The following is a 16,393-nucleotide window of genomic DNA, read 5'->3' as shown; positions in this document are numbered from 1 at the left end:
GAGAAGGGAATAAATATATGTACATGGAAAAGGGGGCTCCTCAGATGGTACAAAATAGGGTTCGTCAAACACAATCTGGCGTACTGTGCTGTAAGTACAGCTGAAAAGAAAAGGGGAATATTCTCATGGTCCCAGACTCCTGCGCTTGTCCACGGCCGGTAAAGAAGGAAATTCGTGTCGAGTTTGTGGGTGTCGATCCGTCTCGGTATTACATGACAACACATTTGGAATCACCCTCGCCACTGGGTTTGACGCTGAGGGCTACTCGGGCAGCCTCGGTAAAGGCTTCGTTCACGCCGCGATTTCTCATGGCCGAACACTCGAGGTACCTCATCGCTTTAATACGTCGTGCAACGTCTAACCCTTGGTTGTAGTCGATCATCGGCTTCTTTTCTCGTTGGGGACCGTCCGTTCCGCTAGCACCCCCTTCTTCATCCTCTTCCCCGTTCTCTCGCAGATCACACTTTAGGGCTACCAAGACTAACTTGACGCCGGGGCAATTCTCCTGGATCTCGCCGACCCATTTGCTTTCCACGTTTTCTAACGAATCTTTGCTATCGACACTGAAGCAGAGTACGACGACGTCGGTATTATCGTAGGAGAGACTTCGCAAACGGTCGAATTCTTCTTGACCCGCGGTATCCCATAATGACAGCTCGATATGCACGTTATCCACAAAGATATCTGAATCCTAGTAAGTTTCAGGTTCAAGAAGAAGTTATTCCAATCCCATAATATTGTGATAATAAGTATGCGAATGAAAATCCATGCCTGAACACAATATGTTCTCCTAGGCTTGGCACGTACCGTGAACGTAGTTTTCGAAGACCGTAGGCTCATAAACTGTCGGGAAGTATCCTCTCGTGAAGACGTTCAGTAACGATGTCTTTCCGCAAGCACCATCACCTCTGTCGAGTTGTCAATATTAATTAGTGTTTCAGCATGACTTAGGCGCGATTCAACACGCGACAGGAGACCGTGAATTTGGTAGGACGTACAGAAGTACTAGCTTTCGCTGAACGGTCTTGGACCCTCCTAATCCACAAAGCGACGGCATTTTTATTTCGCCGCTAGAATTTCAACAGAATATAGGCGTGGGGGAAAAATGTAAACTTCAGGCAAACACTAAGGGGGCGATTTAAAGGTTGATCGAATTGATGGGCTCGGCGATGCGACTGGAAGGTTGCAGTGCAGGCAAGGGGGTGATATCGGTCGATTCGAGGGCCGGCTCAATCCTCAATCCCGCTGAAAAGATTAATTGAGAAGTGACAAGAGTCGAAAGAAGTCGAAAGAAGTCAAAAAGAGCCAAAACGGCTTCGTAGATCGAAGTTGAAGAATGTATATTGTCTCTTAAGATGGCGAATTTGGAGTTGGAATGCGGAAGAGGAAACGTGAAAAGGGTAATGATCGCAACTGGTAATTGTAACTAATCTGGAGGTAATCACAAGCCTCATCAACTTGTCGAAGGGGGTTTAGCGGTTCTGTGGCGTTTGTGGACTAGCCGAGGTCACGGACCACCATAAGGTCCCTCGGCGCCATGTTAGCGCTATATTTAGAGATTTATTATGTAGGTACTTTGTGTGTATGGGTAACATAAAGTACCTTGGCTGCTTAGGTACAAACGGAACAAGACTAACAGCACTAAGTTCTAACAACTCATGAGGTCTTGGTATGGACTTACATGAGAGTTGACAACGTGTTTGATAGACGTGTAAGATGTATCCATGAATGTCTTATTCTTACATCTCGGCCTTCGCATCCTCAAGACAGGAAGCTGTTATTACTATATTTGTTTGTGTCCAAGCATTACTACGAAGTAAGTTCCAACAATACCTAATAGCTGAGGTCTCTCCCAATATATGGGTACTTAGGTGAGGTTGTACAGTCCCTCCGACAAGGAGTTGCCTGCAATTAACCTTAAGGGATACCCCACTAATGGATATTCCCTATGGATACATTCTCTCCAATCTAAAATGTTACCTTGTTTGTTTATTTGCTTAATTGATTCAACCTTGAAATCAAGCTCATGAATAGGAGATTTTCTTCGGAAATTCTTCGTCGAATTTAACATATCGCTCCATTGCGCCTCGATATCTAAGATCCTCGTCCTGAGACTCCTATTACAATGCAGCCCCAAGGTCGCGGGTCAATATGTGGCGAGAGCTGATGAATCGATTGTCATGAGGATCTTCATAAGCCACCCGGCATTTCTTCTAATTGGCTGCAATGCAACAGAAGCTCGCGGCTAACTGGGTCTACAGTTACATTCCCTGAGATTTCAATTAATTACCTATCTAATACCAGTCAGCCAGTCTACTCGCCTCACTCCTTTACAACCTGTCGACTGAAAATTGTGGCTGAACATTGCTTGACCGCTATGCGTTTAGAGTCTTTAGATGAAGCGTCATCTAAGACTCGAGCGCCGTAACTTCCAAAAACTTGGAAGTTTGTGAATCCACCCCAATGAATATGACGGACCTGGGGTACTGAACGCATGCAAGCAGCCGCTAGAACGTCTGCAAAGAAGATCCTCCACCGTGACACCGCTAGTCCCTCATTGGATCATCAGCTATTCTCGCGCCAGCACAGTCAGCTACAAAGTCCTCATAGCCTTTAAAGGAAATAGCCGAGGACACGTATTTTATTCATCAGCTGTGTCATTGTGGCATAGTTGCAAAAGCACAGCATGAACACCTGAACATAGCTATCTACTCAACGTATACTTCGTACATGTTCTAGATACGGCGCGGCGAAATTCCGTCTAGAACTTGAAACTCAACAACGCAAGCCACAGTTCATCTGTCGGGACCAACTTCATGTGAGATTCTCCGCATGGCAAGTTTCGGACATACGATATGTCCATCTAGAGGTAGGTACATACATAATCTGCAATGTAAGCAGGTAAGGTCGGGACGGATCCTCCCCACTTCCAGGTTACTCTCGATTCTCGAATAGATAGGAGCTCATAGATAGATATCATAGCACGGCGTGATTGCGCGATAAGCTCCCGAAAAGTAGCTCACAGCTCACAGTTCATCGGCCGGCCGGATCTCGCATATCATACACTCGTCATAAGCTCACCTCCATGCGTCCATGAAGTATACGATCAAACCCTAATCAAGTCGCAAACCGGGTATTCTCATCATTAAAAGCCCAATTAAAGAGGGGCCATCCCGAGCGAGCTGTTTAGCTCAGCTGAGTCAATTCGGGGAATCCGGAATCTGACGTCTTTGTCCTATCTATCGGTAACGCCCAGCCCCAAGCCCGTGATTGATCGCGTGCGCTCCCTGCTCCCGCAAGCAAAGACCATTCTCGCCAACGCGCCATACGTACCTATCTACGTAACACCAAACCCCCAGCTTTTAAAAAAAGAAAAAGAAAAAGAAATAAGCAAACCTCTCGCCGCCACCACCATGCTCAAGCGCATGAACGCGCCGCGGCGACCAACCCCGGTCGTCGTCCCCGAGGTCCGCGCAACACCCTCCCGATGCCCGCCCCTGCCCCTCGAGATATGGACACAGATAATGCGCACACTAGTGCACAGCGAGGACCTACCCGAGCTATGGACGGGTCTGCGTCTGCTCTCGCACACCATCAAAGCAGCGCTCGAAACCGCGTTCGTAGACGAACACCTCGCGCGTCTGCGCGGCTGGCTCTACGTCGGCGAGCCGCAGCTCGACACGCGACGGCCGTGGAGCATGCCGGGCGCAAAACGCATCGTCCCATTACAGCTCGTGCTCTCGCGCTTCTCCCCCGATCGCCGGCGCGCGTACTTCGTCTCCCTGCTGCACCGCAACGACCCCTCGCTGAAAATCAGCCCGAGCTTCTCGGACTGCAGCGATAACACTGTTGTCGCGGAGTGGTTGCGTTCCGCGCGCGGGGTGCCGCCGCCGGGGGCTGGGCCGACGGAGGGGCGGTTAAGGTTGACGATTGGCCCGGATTGCGCGTGGACGCATTGGAAACACCATGTTATCGGTAGCGATGGGTTTGTTGTTGAGAGTCGGAATATCACGTTTGAGGACGAGGACGCGGATGAGAGCGGGAGCGACGATAGTGGTGAGCGTAGGGCGGCGCAGGGGAAGGCGGTGCGCGCGATTGGGCTCGAGGTCGATCGTACGAAGTGCGAGGTTTCGCTTGAGTGGACGACGTTGGTTAGTTGTGTGTTTGCTCGGCCGAGGAAGACTTTTGGGGAGGCTTTCCATGGTCGGTGAGGATAGGATTAGAGTTGTGGCCTTGATTTTGGGGATGGGTAGATTGTAAAGATAGTGCGACGGGATGTCTTGGTTTGGGATTAGAGCGGATGGTGGATATGCATATAATAGACGGTATATACGTGCAGGATTATCTAGAGGCTGGGCTGGGGAGGCAACTGGCGATATTAGGTTTGTAACGGAAATCATCCGCGGATACAGACTTAAGGTTGACTTAGCGGTCGATTGACGTTTTTATACACTTCATTTACATAGTAATTCGGATTTAATATCCGTTGATCTCATAGATAGATTAGATTTAGAATCGCATTCTAACTTGACCTACATCTAAGTTCAAATCGACATCTCGATATTCTAGACATTCACGTAGTGAAACCGGATAAAAATCATACGAATAATGCAGGGTACTTGTTTATTTGTGGTGACCTATCACTCTATTTCATGCAGTGACTGGATGCCTATGACATAACTCCGGAGCAGCTTCAAAAGGTGAAATTCCCAGTCCTTGCCCGCCTATCATCGACGTAATTGTAATCATCTTCTTTATTAGCATGCATTTCCATGCTAGTAGTCGAGTGATTCTTACCAACGATAGATCCCCATGTCCCAGTTCCATGTGCGATTGAGGGTGATTTCATTTAAGTCACTATTGGCCATCGATGGACCATAGCCCCCCAAGAGTTCCTAGAGCGCCAATTCGCGATTGAAGGAGTACTTCGGGATAATTCCTCTTGTCAATAATTCCGTACACCTTCAACCAATGACTTTCCTCCTTAAACTATTGACGAATTCTCCATCACCGTATTTGCCCGAACGCTCTCGAGCTTTGTCGTCTGCCTCTCGTTCCGAACGTTCCCTTTCAGTTATCTCGGCTAATCGCTTCTCCCGGTCTTGATCAAGCTCGGATGCCGCCTCTTGCATGGCTGCGAGTTTTCGTGCTCGTTCTTCTGCGGCAGCTTCTGTGGAACCACCAGCACCACCAGCACCACTAGCCTTGTTGTCGCGACCGTTACTGGGTCTATCCTTGTATGGGCGTCGATCGCGATAATCTCGTCTGTCGTCTTTATCGTCAGGGTAACGTCGCCGCCCTCGTGGAGGTTCATTGGAGTAATCGCGGCGTTGTCGATATCCGTCATCTCTTGTATCGCCGCGACGTGGGCTTCGGGATCGACCTCTACGTGGTCTATCATTGTCCCTAGGATCATTTCTAGAGACCGATCGCTTTCGGTCGTAACGGTCGGTACGATGCTCCTTTCTAGAACTGTATCGCTCTCTGCTCTCAGACCTCTCTCTTGAATCAGATCGACGGTGTCTGTGTCGGTGTTCTCTCGAATCGTTCCTCTCCCTAGAGTCGGTTCGACGGTGTCGGCGGTGGCGATGTTCTCTTGAATGAGACCTATGCCTGTGTCGCTTGGAGTGTCTGTCTTCCTTCTTGCGGGAAGGCTTTTCGTCTTCTTGACCCATCGATGCAAGAAGTTGTCTTCTCTTAATGGGGTCGTTCATCATCGCTTCGTAAGCGGCTTGTTCTTGCTTCTTGATGGCTAAAAGAGGGTCTTCTCGAATCTTCATTGCTGTATCTCTCTCGGTATTCGCATTTTGTAAGGCCATAAAACTCTCTTGCCCTGCTGACTTCTTGAGATTATCTTGTTCGGGTCCTTTGGTCAAAATATTATCGATGCGTCGCTTTCCCAGTAAATAGCCCTCGAGCTCTTCAGTAGTGCCAGTTTGGCCATCGCTGGGACCTTGGTACATCCATTCGACACGATCGACGACTTTGCGGCCTCCGGAGATGGCAAGTTGCTTTTGAAGCTCTTCCTTGGCACGTTCTTCCTTGATTTCCTGGATACGAGACTCGGTCTTCTTGCGCTCTTCCAAGGCTTTCTGCTCCTCCTCGTAAACACGCCGCTGATTCTTCAGCAGCGCGGGGTGATAAGATTTCTTTAGTTGCAACATTGCGGCGACTTAATTGATGAGAGGCTGTCGCAATGATGCAAATGGGTGATAAGAAGTTGAAATGGATAAATATGGTTTCTATGTTTGGTTAACGGTTTAGACCCAAATATTTTAGTTGCCACCGAATTACCTACCACAGGCTACCAGCCACACGAAATTGCAGGGATATGGATAGATAGTGGGTACAATTGCGGGGAGTCTATCTGGTACGTACCTTTTGACCCACATAGCCCCACGATCAATTCACATATGTAAAGCTCCGATAAGATAAACAGACGGTACCTACCACATCCCGCTCAACTGCAGCTGTAGCCTTGTAACATTGAATTCTAGCGGCCACTTATGACAAACAACAGAAGCTACAACCTTGAAGCGTTCTGATCATTAACTAAATTCTACAGAGAGGAAGGAGACATTTGTCTTTAAATTACTACATCTTCCGTGTTCCTCATTTTGCTATTCTTTCTATTCGCATTCCAACGACCCTCCATCCACTCCATATTCTACTAGTTACCCACATACAATATTAGTTCCCCCGAATATCGTCAAGATGTCCGACGACGATTTCATGCAAGAGTCGGACGACGAACAGTACGAACCGAGCCCTATTTCAAATACCTCGATAGCTAATTTCTACTAGATATGACTTTGAATACGAGGATGACGATGGCGACGATTCCGGCGATGTCGATATCGAGAACAAGTATTACAACGCCAAACAGATGAAGTCCAGCGACCCAGAAGAAGCCATAGATGAATTCTTAGGCATTCCAGCTCTCGAAGAGGAGAAAGGAGATTGGGGATTCAAAGGACTGAAGCAAGCAATCAAGTTAGAGTTTCGACTTGGAAGATGGGAACAGGTCAGACTTCTACCAATCAAGAAACTGCTCGTTCTAGCATATACCTAACCGTGAACCAAGGCCGTTGAACATTACACAGAACTACTGACCTATGTCAAATCGGCCGTCACTCGTAACTACTCGGAGAAATCCATCAACAACATGTTAGACTACATCGAGAAGGAGTCAGAAAACGAGGGAGCTCAGAAGGCGATGGAACAGTTCTACTCATTGACACTGAACTGCTTCCAGAGTACGAACAACGAGCGCCTATGGCTTAAGACAAACATTAAACTAGCCAAGCTTCTACTCGATCGAAAACAATACCTATCGGTCACCAAGAAACTGCGAGAGTTACAGAAAGCTTGCCAAAAGGAAGACGGTACCGACGATCCCACCAAGGGTACCTACTCCCTCGAGATCTATGCGCTGGAGATTCAAATGTACGCCGAGACGCGCAACAACAAACAACTCAAGGTGCTTTATCAAAGAGCGCTTAAGGTACGCTCCGCCGTACCACATCCGAAGATCATGGGTATCATTCGTGAGTGTGGAGGCAAGATGCATATGAGTGAAGAGAACTGGAAAGATGCGCAAAGTGACTTCTTTGAATCGTTCCGAAACTACGATGAGGCCGGAGATCTACAACGAATACAGGTCCTCAAATATCTTCTCCTAACCACCATGCTTATGAAGTCCGACATCAACCCGTTCGACTCTCAAGAGACAAAGCCATACCGTAACGATCCTCGGATTGCCGCGATGACCGAGCTAGTAGACGCTTACCAGCGAGATGACATGCATACCTACGTCAGCGTACTGCAGAAGAACCAAGACATCTTAGCCGACCCCTTCATCGCGGAAAATATAGACGAGGTGACCCGCAACATGCGTACCAAGGCTATAGTTAAGCTAATCGCACCATATACACGGATGAACCTCGCATGGATTGCGCGCCAACTCAAGATATCCGAGACCGAAGTACAAGATATCCTAGGATTCCTGATCGTGGATGGCAAGATTAAAGGCAAGATTGATCAGCAAACCGGCGTACTCGAGATCGAGTCGGATGGGGACGCAGAGCGTGTGAAGGCTCTGAAATCTTGGGCCGAAGCTATGGCCGGACTGTATGCCACCATGTTTAAAGATGGCGACGGATATAAGTTAGCCGATACCCACGCCCAGACGGACGATACGACAATCACATCTATGTTTGCCGAAGGTAGCCGCCAAAGAGCTCTCGGGGGTAAGGGTAAGAAAGGCATTTCTAAGGGCCACTACGCTTAGCGCTCGTAATTTTCCTCCGATATCATGCATTACTTTCGCGGTTTGGAGGAATGTTTAGGAAGTTGGTGGCTGGGCGGATATGGTGACTAACAGCTGTCGCTAAAACGTCGCGTCCAGTTCCCTTACGGATATCGGGTTGATACCCCGAACCCCTTGGATTGTTAGTGTCTTGCGCAATCGTATGCTTTGCTAACAGTCGCTACGACGCATTCTAGATAGACACATGATACCTCATAAATAACAACTGGATTACATTTGAGACGATGGGCTATCCGAAGTAGATGCTTACGCTCTTCTATTAGGTTGACCATGCCAACCCAACGTCCTTGCACCACCATTACAATTGCTTTCCCTACTAAATCAGATCTAGGTATAGCTACATGTTATCTTTGACGATGAGAGGCTTACTAATCACTAACTATTAAATGAACCCGGGGTCCGTCGCACTCACTTCTCCAGAAGAATCATGCTTCTTCCACCAGTGCGTCGTCCAACTCGACGGGGTTTGACTTATATTTCGCAAACCCCATATTATAATGACGATACCTGTTATAACTGCAACCGCGAGCTTCACGGGGTTGGATCGTCTCCCGTTCCGAAATCCGACTCCGCTGCCGACATGCTTCCGATGTATTTCAGACTTTTGATGGCGCTCTTCAGCATTCTTATAAAGCAGAGTACCATTAAATGCGGCACGAATATCTTCGCTGCGCATAATACCGTTGTGGGGCCAGAGGAATAGGTACAGGGTCAGCCCTTCATTAATGTCAGTACAACATGATTTTACGGCAACAGGATTGACTCACATTCGAAGACAGCGATATTCCAGCCGTAGACATTATACTCGGCTCTCTGCTCATTCCAAAAATGCACGAGGTCTCGAAATGCAAGCCCGCCTTTATTACTCTTATCGTACTTGGTGAGAATGCTCTCGCATGCTCTATTGCGCCTAAGGCGTCCTTTTTCGTCGTACGAGGTCTTGTACCCACCGAACCCGCTGCGATGGGTATTGTCGTAGTAAATCCGGGAATGCAGGTCGGGCATGTACCCCGAGCATGTCGGATAGGAGAATATCAAGTGAATGGCGAACATGGCGAAACTGGAGGACAGGATACCCCATCCTGGATTTTTTTTAGCATATATTCACATCGCACTAATCCTTTTCGCACGCACCTAGTTTCCTGAATCCTTTAAACGTATCTTCCGGACGAATAACCCCGTCTTGATCAACATCAAAGTACTCAGCGCATTTTCGCATGAGGTACGTCGGCTCATAAGTCGTAATCGACCAATTCCCCATAACCAAGTTTCCTGGCAAGTCCCTTAATGGTATCGGGATGTTTTGACCCAAGTCAAGAGGCTGTGATAGTCTCCTCTCCGATCTCTCCGGCACGGGCAGCATATTCGTTTTAGCCGGACCCCCTCCATGCGTACTCTGGTTCAATAAAACGTTCTCCGGCAGAGACTTCCTATGTATTCGAAGTGGAGGTGGAGTGGTATCATTCGGAATATTTTCGTCTGTCCTAGCCACCGACGTTCGCCTCCTTCCTGGTCCTAGGTTTGCATGTCGACTCACCGCAATCTCGGCGGCAGTATGAGGAACCCTCCGGGAAGGAGGCAGCTTCTGTTCCTCTCTCTCGTGGACACTTAATCTGCGAGTTCTCAGACGCTGTAAATGCTCGCCGGATTCTTCGGCTGGTGTTCGACCTCCATGCGAGCGCCTTCTACTATCCATCATATTAATAATGTCTCTTTTGGATTGTTTACAAGACCGACAACAAAAAATGGTTATCATAAATGGCCATTGAATTTTATATCTAATGCCGATATCCATAGTGGCGTAGCTAATACCCACCTACTATGATTCATGATGTTCTCGGCGTCTATTAGCCCGTGGAATAGGGGTATTCGCCAACACCGGCGACCAAATACTTCTCCATAACCGCAATCATGACATATGCGACCATGGCTTTTGCGAAATGATATCATCAGAATGGAATAAGTTGGAATTGGTGAATATCCGGTGGATGGTCTAGTGAACGCCTAGTCCCGACGGCAGAGGTTCCGTTAGAAGCGGCGTCAAGGCCGACTTTAGCTAAGTGAACTTTATATCCCACCCCATATAATCAATTCAAATAGTTGATAAACAATTATGCTTATTTTATCAGACTCTAGCGCTTTCCTCAACCCCTTTATTTCTCACGGGGCTACGACGGCTACTTAGGGGATAATGGTGAACTACCCCCATACATCAAGAGCCGCAATTGAATCACAAAAGAAATCCATTCATTCTAAATCGACCTAAAGGTAACTACCCATAACAGCAATTTGACCATCCCGCTCATATCATCATAACCATCCCACAACCTCACAACCTCCCCGTCCGCTTATCCTCCGTAATCTTCAAAACATGCGCAATCCTCTCCGGCTGGACCCTTTCCCACAGCGTGCCCAACCCCGCCTTAACCCCCTTCTCCTCCTCGTGTCTAAAAAACTCCTCCGCGCTCCTAACCCTCGCAGGGTGGATCTCATCCAACAACGCATAATCCCGCCTCACCAAGCCCGTGTTCCCACCTGAGTTCCTCCACACATTCCAAAACGCAGTAAAGTTCTCCCGCACAGTCATCGTCGCGGGGTCGCTCAGGTCCGCGTTATACCCCGCCGCATGCTCCGGGTCCTGTAACCACACTTTACCAAAGTACTCCTCGAACCCCACATCCACCGCGCGCGCCGGCCGACCCGTCACTTTCTCAAACGCGCCGCTGAGGTCTGAGCGCGTGATATGCGCGATGCCGACTTCGAGGTCGAGTCCGTTCGCGCGCGAAGGGTGCTCGAATAGCCATTTGACGTACACCCCGCAGTCGTCGAGCGCGACGAACGGGATCGCCCCGTCTTGCATTGGTAGACGCCAGGTCGCGACCCCCGAGTCCATGGTTACTGCCATTGGTGTGTGTGCTGAGATCGTCATCTCCATGTATGGCCCCGTGGTTAGGAGTGCCGCTTGCATGCGTCCGTGGTTCGCTTGGTTTTGCTGCAGGATCCATTCCCCGATGCGGCCTTTGCCGTCGTAGTGGCCGGCGCTGGGTTGGGGGGGCGGTGTTAGTGTGTTGTTTGGTTCTAAGTAGGGTGTTGGGAATAGGGGTACGTGGGTGTTTTGTAAAGGGGCTGTCACGGGGTAACTCACTGGAACTCGGGTTTATACCCGCTTTTCTTATAGACGTAGTCGAGGTTGCCGAGGATGAAAAACTTGACGCCCTCCTCGATAGCTAGCTCGTATGCGCGGATGGTCCAGAACATCTCGGCTTTCTCGCCGGAGTTGAAGCCGTCGATGTTTACGAATGCGCCCCATGCGCCGCGGAAGGTGGCTCGCAGGTCTTTCTCTGATGCAAATGTGCCGATGACGGGTTCCACGGACCCGAATGATTGCAGTTCCCGGAATCGGGCGCTGGAGGCGTCCCGTGTTAGAGCTCGCACTTTGTAGGACCCGGATTGGACGAGTTCTCGTACGACGGGGATGCCTTGCGCTCCCGTGGCACCGATTACTGCGATTAGGCGAGGTGCAGACATATTGGTTTAGTACTAGTATGTAAATATAGTGTTTCTTTAAGGCTATGCGATAGGTGTTAAGTCGTTTGATGGGGTTTACTGCTTTGACTTTTCTAATCTTTGATCGATCATCGTTTTTATATTCAGATATATAGTTTTCTAGAATCATCATCCCGCGATACGTACCTAGTATGGCGCATTACTAACGAGGAGTTGTCAACATTGAGTTACATTGCAAGGCGATCTCAGGGGTATTTTCTGATTATTCTATCATAACGCAGCCACCATCAGTAATTGGATCTCTCAGCACCTGATGGCAGATTTAGGTACTACGCAGAATTTACTAGCAATAAAGCTAAATTATCTACAAGTACGACGTAAGGGGACTCCCTTTTTAGGTTACCGCAGGGTGCTTCGTGTACCAGGCGACGCTAGAAGGGCTAGTCCACCCGACTTCAACTCGGCAACATGATTACTCATACTCAAGTCGGCGACCATATAACAGCGGTGAGTTGCCGATCACTAAACACATGGTAGCTATTATTGACTATAGCGAATAATGTTAGAGATCCCCATTATCTATTTATTTGTCATAAATAATCAATGAAGGAAAATTCGCATTGCTACTTACTTGATACTCAGAGTTAAAGGATATATGTTTGATTATTCAGTGGTTGAGTAACGATACCTATACATGAACACATTAATCATTCATATTCGAAGACAGCGAACCTCAAGTCTAAGTATTGGATTAGTTATCAATCTATCTAATTTGCCACGGTAATGGCCCTGAACGTAAAACATATATCTAAACAGGATACCGCATCTTCTAATTCTAGAGGTACAGTCCTCGGGTGACCACAATCTACACAATGGGTATTGAACAGCAGGAAATCTATGCGAACAACACGATAATGAGGAAACGTCCCGACGTCTATCTCTCTGCTTTGGGCGCTGCATCGGCGAAGAAGCTTACAAATCTGCGATTTGCTAAGCTTATAGCTTGAACTGCTTGGCACATTCTATTCCCTCCGCGAATGTGCCTACTCGTGCGTCGATTGCGTAGCCTTCGGCTTCGAACCTCTTGCACTCGTCATACAGCTTGGTAAGCGGGACCAGGAAGACTTCGATGAACTCGTCTTCTTCCAGCTCGGGCTGGAGGTTCTGATTCTCAGGTAGGCTCATGTCAACGGTAACGTGGACCATCCGCAGGTTGGTATTACAGAAGCCCGGGTCTGCGAATTAGTCAGTAAGATCCTTAGAAGTCTAGATGTGGACTCCCTCTCCATCTTGTCTAGTGGCGGAATGGCTTTTTAGGGGTTACTCATAATGTCCTAAGACTTTGATGAAGTCTTTGAAGAGGGGTTGGGGTTTTGTTTACCATTGAACATCATGGGAGAGGTCTCGGAAGGCTTAGCGACATAGCCGGTTTCTTCCTTCAGCTCTCGAATGGCAGCTTCCTCGACAGTTTCACCCTCATCAATGAGGCCTGCCGGAACCTCGATGGTGACCTTATCAATAGGCGCACGGTACTAATATGTATGCAGTGTTAGTATGGATAACTGAAGCGTCATTCAGGTACCACAGGAAAGCAGATCAAATAGGGGTCTGATAGACACAAGTCTAGTACCACAACATCCAGAATCCCGAAATAGATGGAAATGACTAGGTGGAAATGACTAGGTAGGCAATCGATGTCTATGACTGACCTGTTTTTGAAGCACGATCTCAGGACCGGTGGGTTTCTCTAAGATGGCTACAATTCCCACGCCATCGATGTCGCTATTCTTTGGCCTCGTAGTACGCTCGGCCGATTCCCAAGTACGGGTCTGACTCTTCGAATCAGTGTAAGTCAGCCTAAGTACGTAATGTCAGTATAACGAATTGAAGCTCACTAGGAGACATTTCATCCTGCCTACTTCACCAGTTTGGCCCACTCCGCATCGCTGTTCTTCTGCTCCGATTGTTAGAAGATCGCATACAGACTCAATTGGGTTAGGCGGAACAGGACACTCACCAGGGGCTCTACAGACAGAACTTTGGCATTTGAGAACGACATGATGGAGTATGAATGCGCCGTGGATGTTGGAATTATTAATTATCTCGTTAATTCGTTTATTGAAGTAATTGTGAAGAATTGCGAACGGAAATAAAATTTGTGCGATGTGTTGTTCACTGGGCGTCACCGATATTTTGCCAACTGGAGCTAGGGACTGCCAAGTGGCGCCAGCTGCTCAATCTCGATTGTAGCCCCTTTTTCATGGCATGTGGACCCCCTTTAAACAAGATACCATGCCAATAGGGGCTGTAGTGGATCTGGATCAAAAAGTTGTTCCTCTACGGATTTAACACCTAGGGAAATCCTATTATTAAGTAGGAAATGACAGCAAAGTAATATTTATTACCGTTTGGTGATTGCTGTCGACTAGCCCCTTTTCAATTTCTTACGGCTTCCGTGCCCATGCAGTTATGACAAGTAATGACAGGACTGTCAAAACATAACCCCATTCGGACCCATCTCCCCTCTTCCATTCCATTAATCCAGCTTTAGGTTCTTAAGCCTCTTAGCCTCAGGGAGGTAGTCATCGACGCCTGCCTCCCCCATCACATCGTCGACATCCTCGTCACCTTGTTGTTCGGCGGGGCGGGTGGCATCCCCCTCTCCACTCTCGTCTCCTTCCGCGGAGACAGGCTCCCTGTACTCCCTGAAGGAATCGTACTTTCGTACACCCCCCATACCCTTCGGAGATTCCCAACCCTTTAGAGTCCCGCTCTTCTCGTGGACGGTATCGTCCAGGAAGGCGTCGCGATGGCTGGTTCGGCATTCCGTGTCGTAGAAGAAGAGCTCTTCGTCGGGGACCTTCGACAGGGCTATCGCTTCGAAATGCTCCCCGATCGCGGCGCCAGCTTCCCGCGCAGGTCGCTGGATCTCCTCCATATCTAGTACGAGCTTGTCGGTCCCGTCTCCTTGACCCTCGTGGTGAGTTAGGTGGTGCGGGAAGTACTTGTCGAACACGGGCTTGTTCAGGCTGACTTCGTCCTCCGCCAGCTCCAGGTTCTCTTGGCAGATCTTGTCGCCTTTCTGCAAGACATCGGTTTGGTGGATGGGGTAGTACCGCAAGAACTCGTCCAGGAATCGGTCGAGGGCTTGTGCGAGAGGCTGTCCGGCGGGAGGTTCTTCGCCTGGGCGTAGAGTCACGTTTAGGAAGATGGCGCGGGCGTGGAACGCTTTGTAGGTGAACGCCCAGAACGCGTGGTCGTTGATTTTGCTAGACCAGGCGAATGAGTTTTTTGCTCGTGCGAAGAATTCTTCGGGCTCGAAGTCACGACAGAGTTCGATTTTCTCGGCGGCGAATTCGTAGACATGCGAAAGCGCTAGACTGATAATGGTTCGATTGGTCGTGTTCAGCTCCCTCGCCAGTACTTTGGCGAGATGTATGGAGTGTGGATGGTGGAGTAGGAAGCGATGCTTCTTTAATTCGCGTCTCAACCGCTCATCGTAAACGTCCTTCGCTTGTGTCTGCCAATGAAGGCCGCTGTTGAAGCCCCTGTGGAAGAGTTGTTGGAGAGACAACTGCTTGCGCGGCATGCTGTATGTCGTACTGGTGGCTTGATGGTATATAAGGTTTTTGGGTGGATGAAAAAAAAAGATGTTGTGAATAACTTGTCGGATACGTAAATGTCTATGGGGATGATTTGGTGTATATGGGGGAGAGGCGAGAGAATTTTATGTATGAGGGACGTACGAATATTTCCATAAGTTCTACGGCCATGCAATGTGTAGTATAGTGGTAGGTAACGAAAACTGCATGCAACCTTGGAAGTTGAATGGGAAACATGAGTACCTACCTAGGTAGTAAGTAGGTTGGCAAGGTAGGTAGGCGCCTGTGCAGTAGTGGAATGAATAAAGTATTTCTATGGATGGTAGGAGGTAGTTATGATACGGTGGTGGACATCATTGGCTAATTCGTAGATGAACAATACTGAACTGGGGTATCAAACATATATATATAAATTAGGCACCTGCCACTCCAAGGGTGGTTGGTGCAGTGGTCACGGCATCAACAGTTCAGTTTCAGGGCAACCTGATATTGGAAAGACTAAGGGTTCGAATCCCTCTGAGAACGCATCTTACGATTTCTAAGGTCGCCTTTTCCACGACTGAGGGCCCCTACCCAACTTGGGAGTCCGCCTATGGATCGCGACATGTAGGCTTATGGCGTCTGACCACCGGTCCGCGGGCTCTTCCTTAGAATGACATTTGAGCTAGTATCATACTGGAGGCGGGATGGCCAAAATCTTTTTTGATAACTTTTGTTACCTCAATTTCTTTTTTTTTTTTTTTTTTCCACGAGTAATTTCCTCTCGTCGCGTCTCAAGTCGTTCGACATTCAAATTCACCTTGTGCTCCAATATTTATTCCTCTTCAATTCATGATTTTGAAGCCTTAATTGAGTATTAGTTAGAAGTATATGATGTCCGTAAGCTTTGTAAACAGTCCATAGGGCATAATGCTACACCTAGCTTGGCGTCCGTAATCCGGGTATCCAGCCGGAG

General features: G+C 48.4%; 8 protein-coding genes across 8 annotated transcripts; 2 read left to right on the top strand and 6 right to left on the bottom strand.

Annotated features, from left to right (window-relative positions):
- Window positions 1-46: 46 nt before the first annotated feature.
- GGS22DRAFT_26943 (putative RHO3 protein) lies at window positions 47-1,176 on the bottom strand. Its single transcript, XM_047966654.1, has 3 exons — window positions 999-1,176; window positions 808-908; window positions 47-684 (listed from the first exon to the last, which is right to left on the bottom strand). Exons 1-3 carry the CDS (start codon window positions 1,055-1,057, stop codon window positions 209-211), a joined length of 636 nt encoding a protein of 211 aa, XP_047817706.1. The 5' UTR covers window positions 1,058-1,176; the 3' UTR covers window positions 47-208.
- Window positions 1,177-2,955: 1,779 nt separating this feature from the next.
- On the top strand, window positions 2,956-4,537 carry GGS22DRAFT_26926 (uncharacterized protein). Its single transcript, XM_047966653.1, has one exon. It carries the CDS (start codon window positions 3,414-3,416, stop codon window positions 4,209-4,211), a length of 798 nt encoding a protein of 265 aa, XP_047817705.1. The 5' UTR covers window positions 2,956-3,413; the 3' UTR covers window positions 4,212-4,537.
- Window positions 4,538-4,613: 76 nt separating this feature from the next.
- GGS22DRAFT_166299 (Pre-mRNA splicing factor-domain-containing protein) lies at window positions 4,614-6,364 on the bottom strand. Its single transcript, XM_047961826.1, has 2 exons — window positions 4,798-6,364; window positions 4,614-4,749 (listed from the first exon to the last, which is right to left on the bottom strand). The coding sequence occupies exon 1, from the start codon at window positions 6,162-6,164 to the stop codon at window positions 4,965-4,967; it is 1,200 nt and encodes a 399-aa protein (XP_047817704.1). The 5' UTR covers window positions 6,165-6,364; the 3' UTR covers window positions 4,614-4,749; window positions 4,798-4,964.
- A 129-nt stretch (window positions 6,365-6,493) lies between these two features.
- On the top strand, window positions 6,494-8,523 carry GGS22DRAFT_26890 (PCI-domain-containing protein). The gene is made up of 3 exons (XM_047966652.1): window positions 6,494-6,755; window positions 6,805-7,024; window positions 7,085-8,523. Exons 1-3 carry the CDS (start codon window positions 6,715-6,717, stop codon window positions 8,288-8,290), a joined length of 1,467 nt encoding a protein of 488 aa, XP_047817703.1. The 5' UTR covers window positions 6,494-6,714; the 3' UTR covers window positions 8,291-8,523.
- A 188-nt stretch (window positions 8,524-8,711) lies between these two features.
- Window positions 8,712-10,025, bottom strand: GGS22DRAFT_189838 (Caleosin related protein-domain-containing protein; the record flags this gene model as incomplete). The annotated part of the gene is made up of 3 exons (XM_047964911.1): window positions 8,712-9,046; window positions 9,097-9,411; window positions 9,464-10,025. 3 exons carry the CDS (start codon window positions 10,023-10,025, stop codon window positions 8,712-8,714), a joined length of 1,212 nt encoding a protein of 403 aa, XP_047817702.1.
- A 633-nt stretch (window positions 10,026-10,658) lies between these two features.
- On the bottom strand, window positions 10,659-11,857 carry GGS22DRAFT_189837 (NAD(P)-binding protein; the record flags this gene model as incomplete). Its single annotated transcript, XM_047964910.1, has 2 exons — window positions 10,659-11,370; window positions 11,475-11,857. 2 exons carry the CDS (start codon window positions 11,855-11,857, stop codon window positions 10,659-10,661), a joined length of 1,095 nt encoding a protein of 364 aa, XP_047817701.1.
- Window positions 11,858-12,606: 749 nt separating this feature from the next.
- Window positions 12,607-13,953, bottom strand: GGS22DRAFT_166292 (MutT/nudix family protein). The gene is made up of 5 exons (XM_047961825.1): window positions 13,854-13,953; window positions 13,756-13,790; window positions 13,546-13,693; window positions 13,218-13,368; window positions 12,607-13,071 (listed from the first exon to the last, which is right to left on the bottom strand). Exons 1-5 carry the CDS (start codon window positions 13,893-13,895, stop codon window positions 12,833-12,835), a joined length of 615 nt encoding a protein of 204 aa, XP_047817700.1. The 5' UTR covers window positions 13,896-13,953; the 3' UTR covers window positions 12,607-12,832.
- A 214-nt stretch (window positions 13,954-14,167) lies between these two features.
- GGS22DRAFT_195043 (uncharacterized protein) lies at window positions 14,168-15,439 on the bottom strand. Its single transcript, XM_047965602.1, has one exon. The coding sequence runs from the start codon at window positions 15,423-15,425 to the stop codon at window positions 14,373-14,375; it is 1,053 nt and encodes a 350-aa protein (XP_047817699.1). The 5' UTR covers window positions 15,426-15,439; the 3' UTR covers window positions 14,168-14,372.
- Window positions 15,440-16,393: the final 954 nt, after the last annotated feature.

Source organism: Annulohypoxylon maeteangense, assembly GCF_022496945.1.
Source record: "Annulohypoxylon maeteangense strain CBS 123835 unplaced genomic scaffold GGS22scaffold_11, whole genome shotgun sequence".
Classification (NCBI taxonomy): domain Eukaryota; kingdom Fungi; phylum Ascomycota; class Sordariomycetes; order Xylariales; family Hypoxylaceae; genus Annulohypoxylon; species Annulohypoxylon maeteangense.
This window is presented reverse-complemented; position numbering and strand designations above follow the sequence as displayed.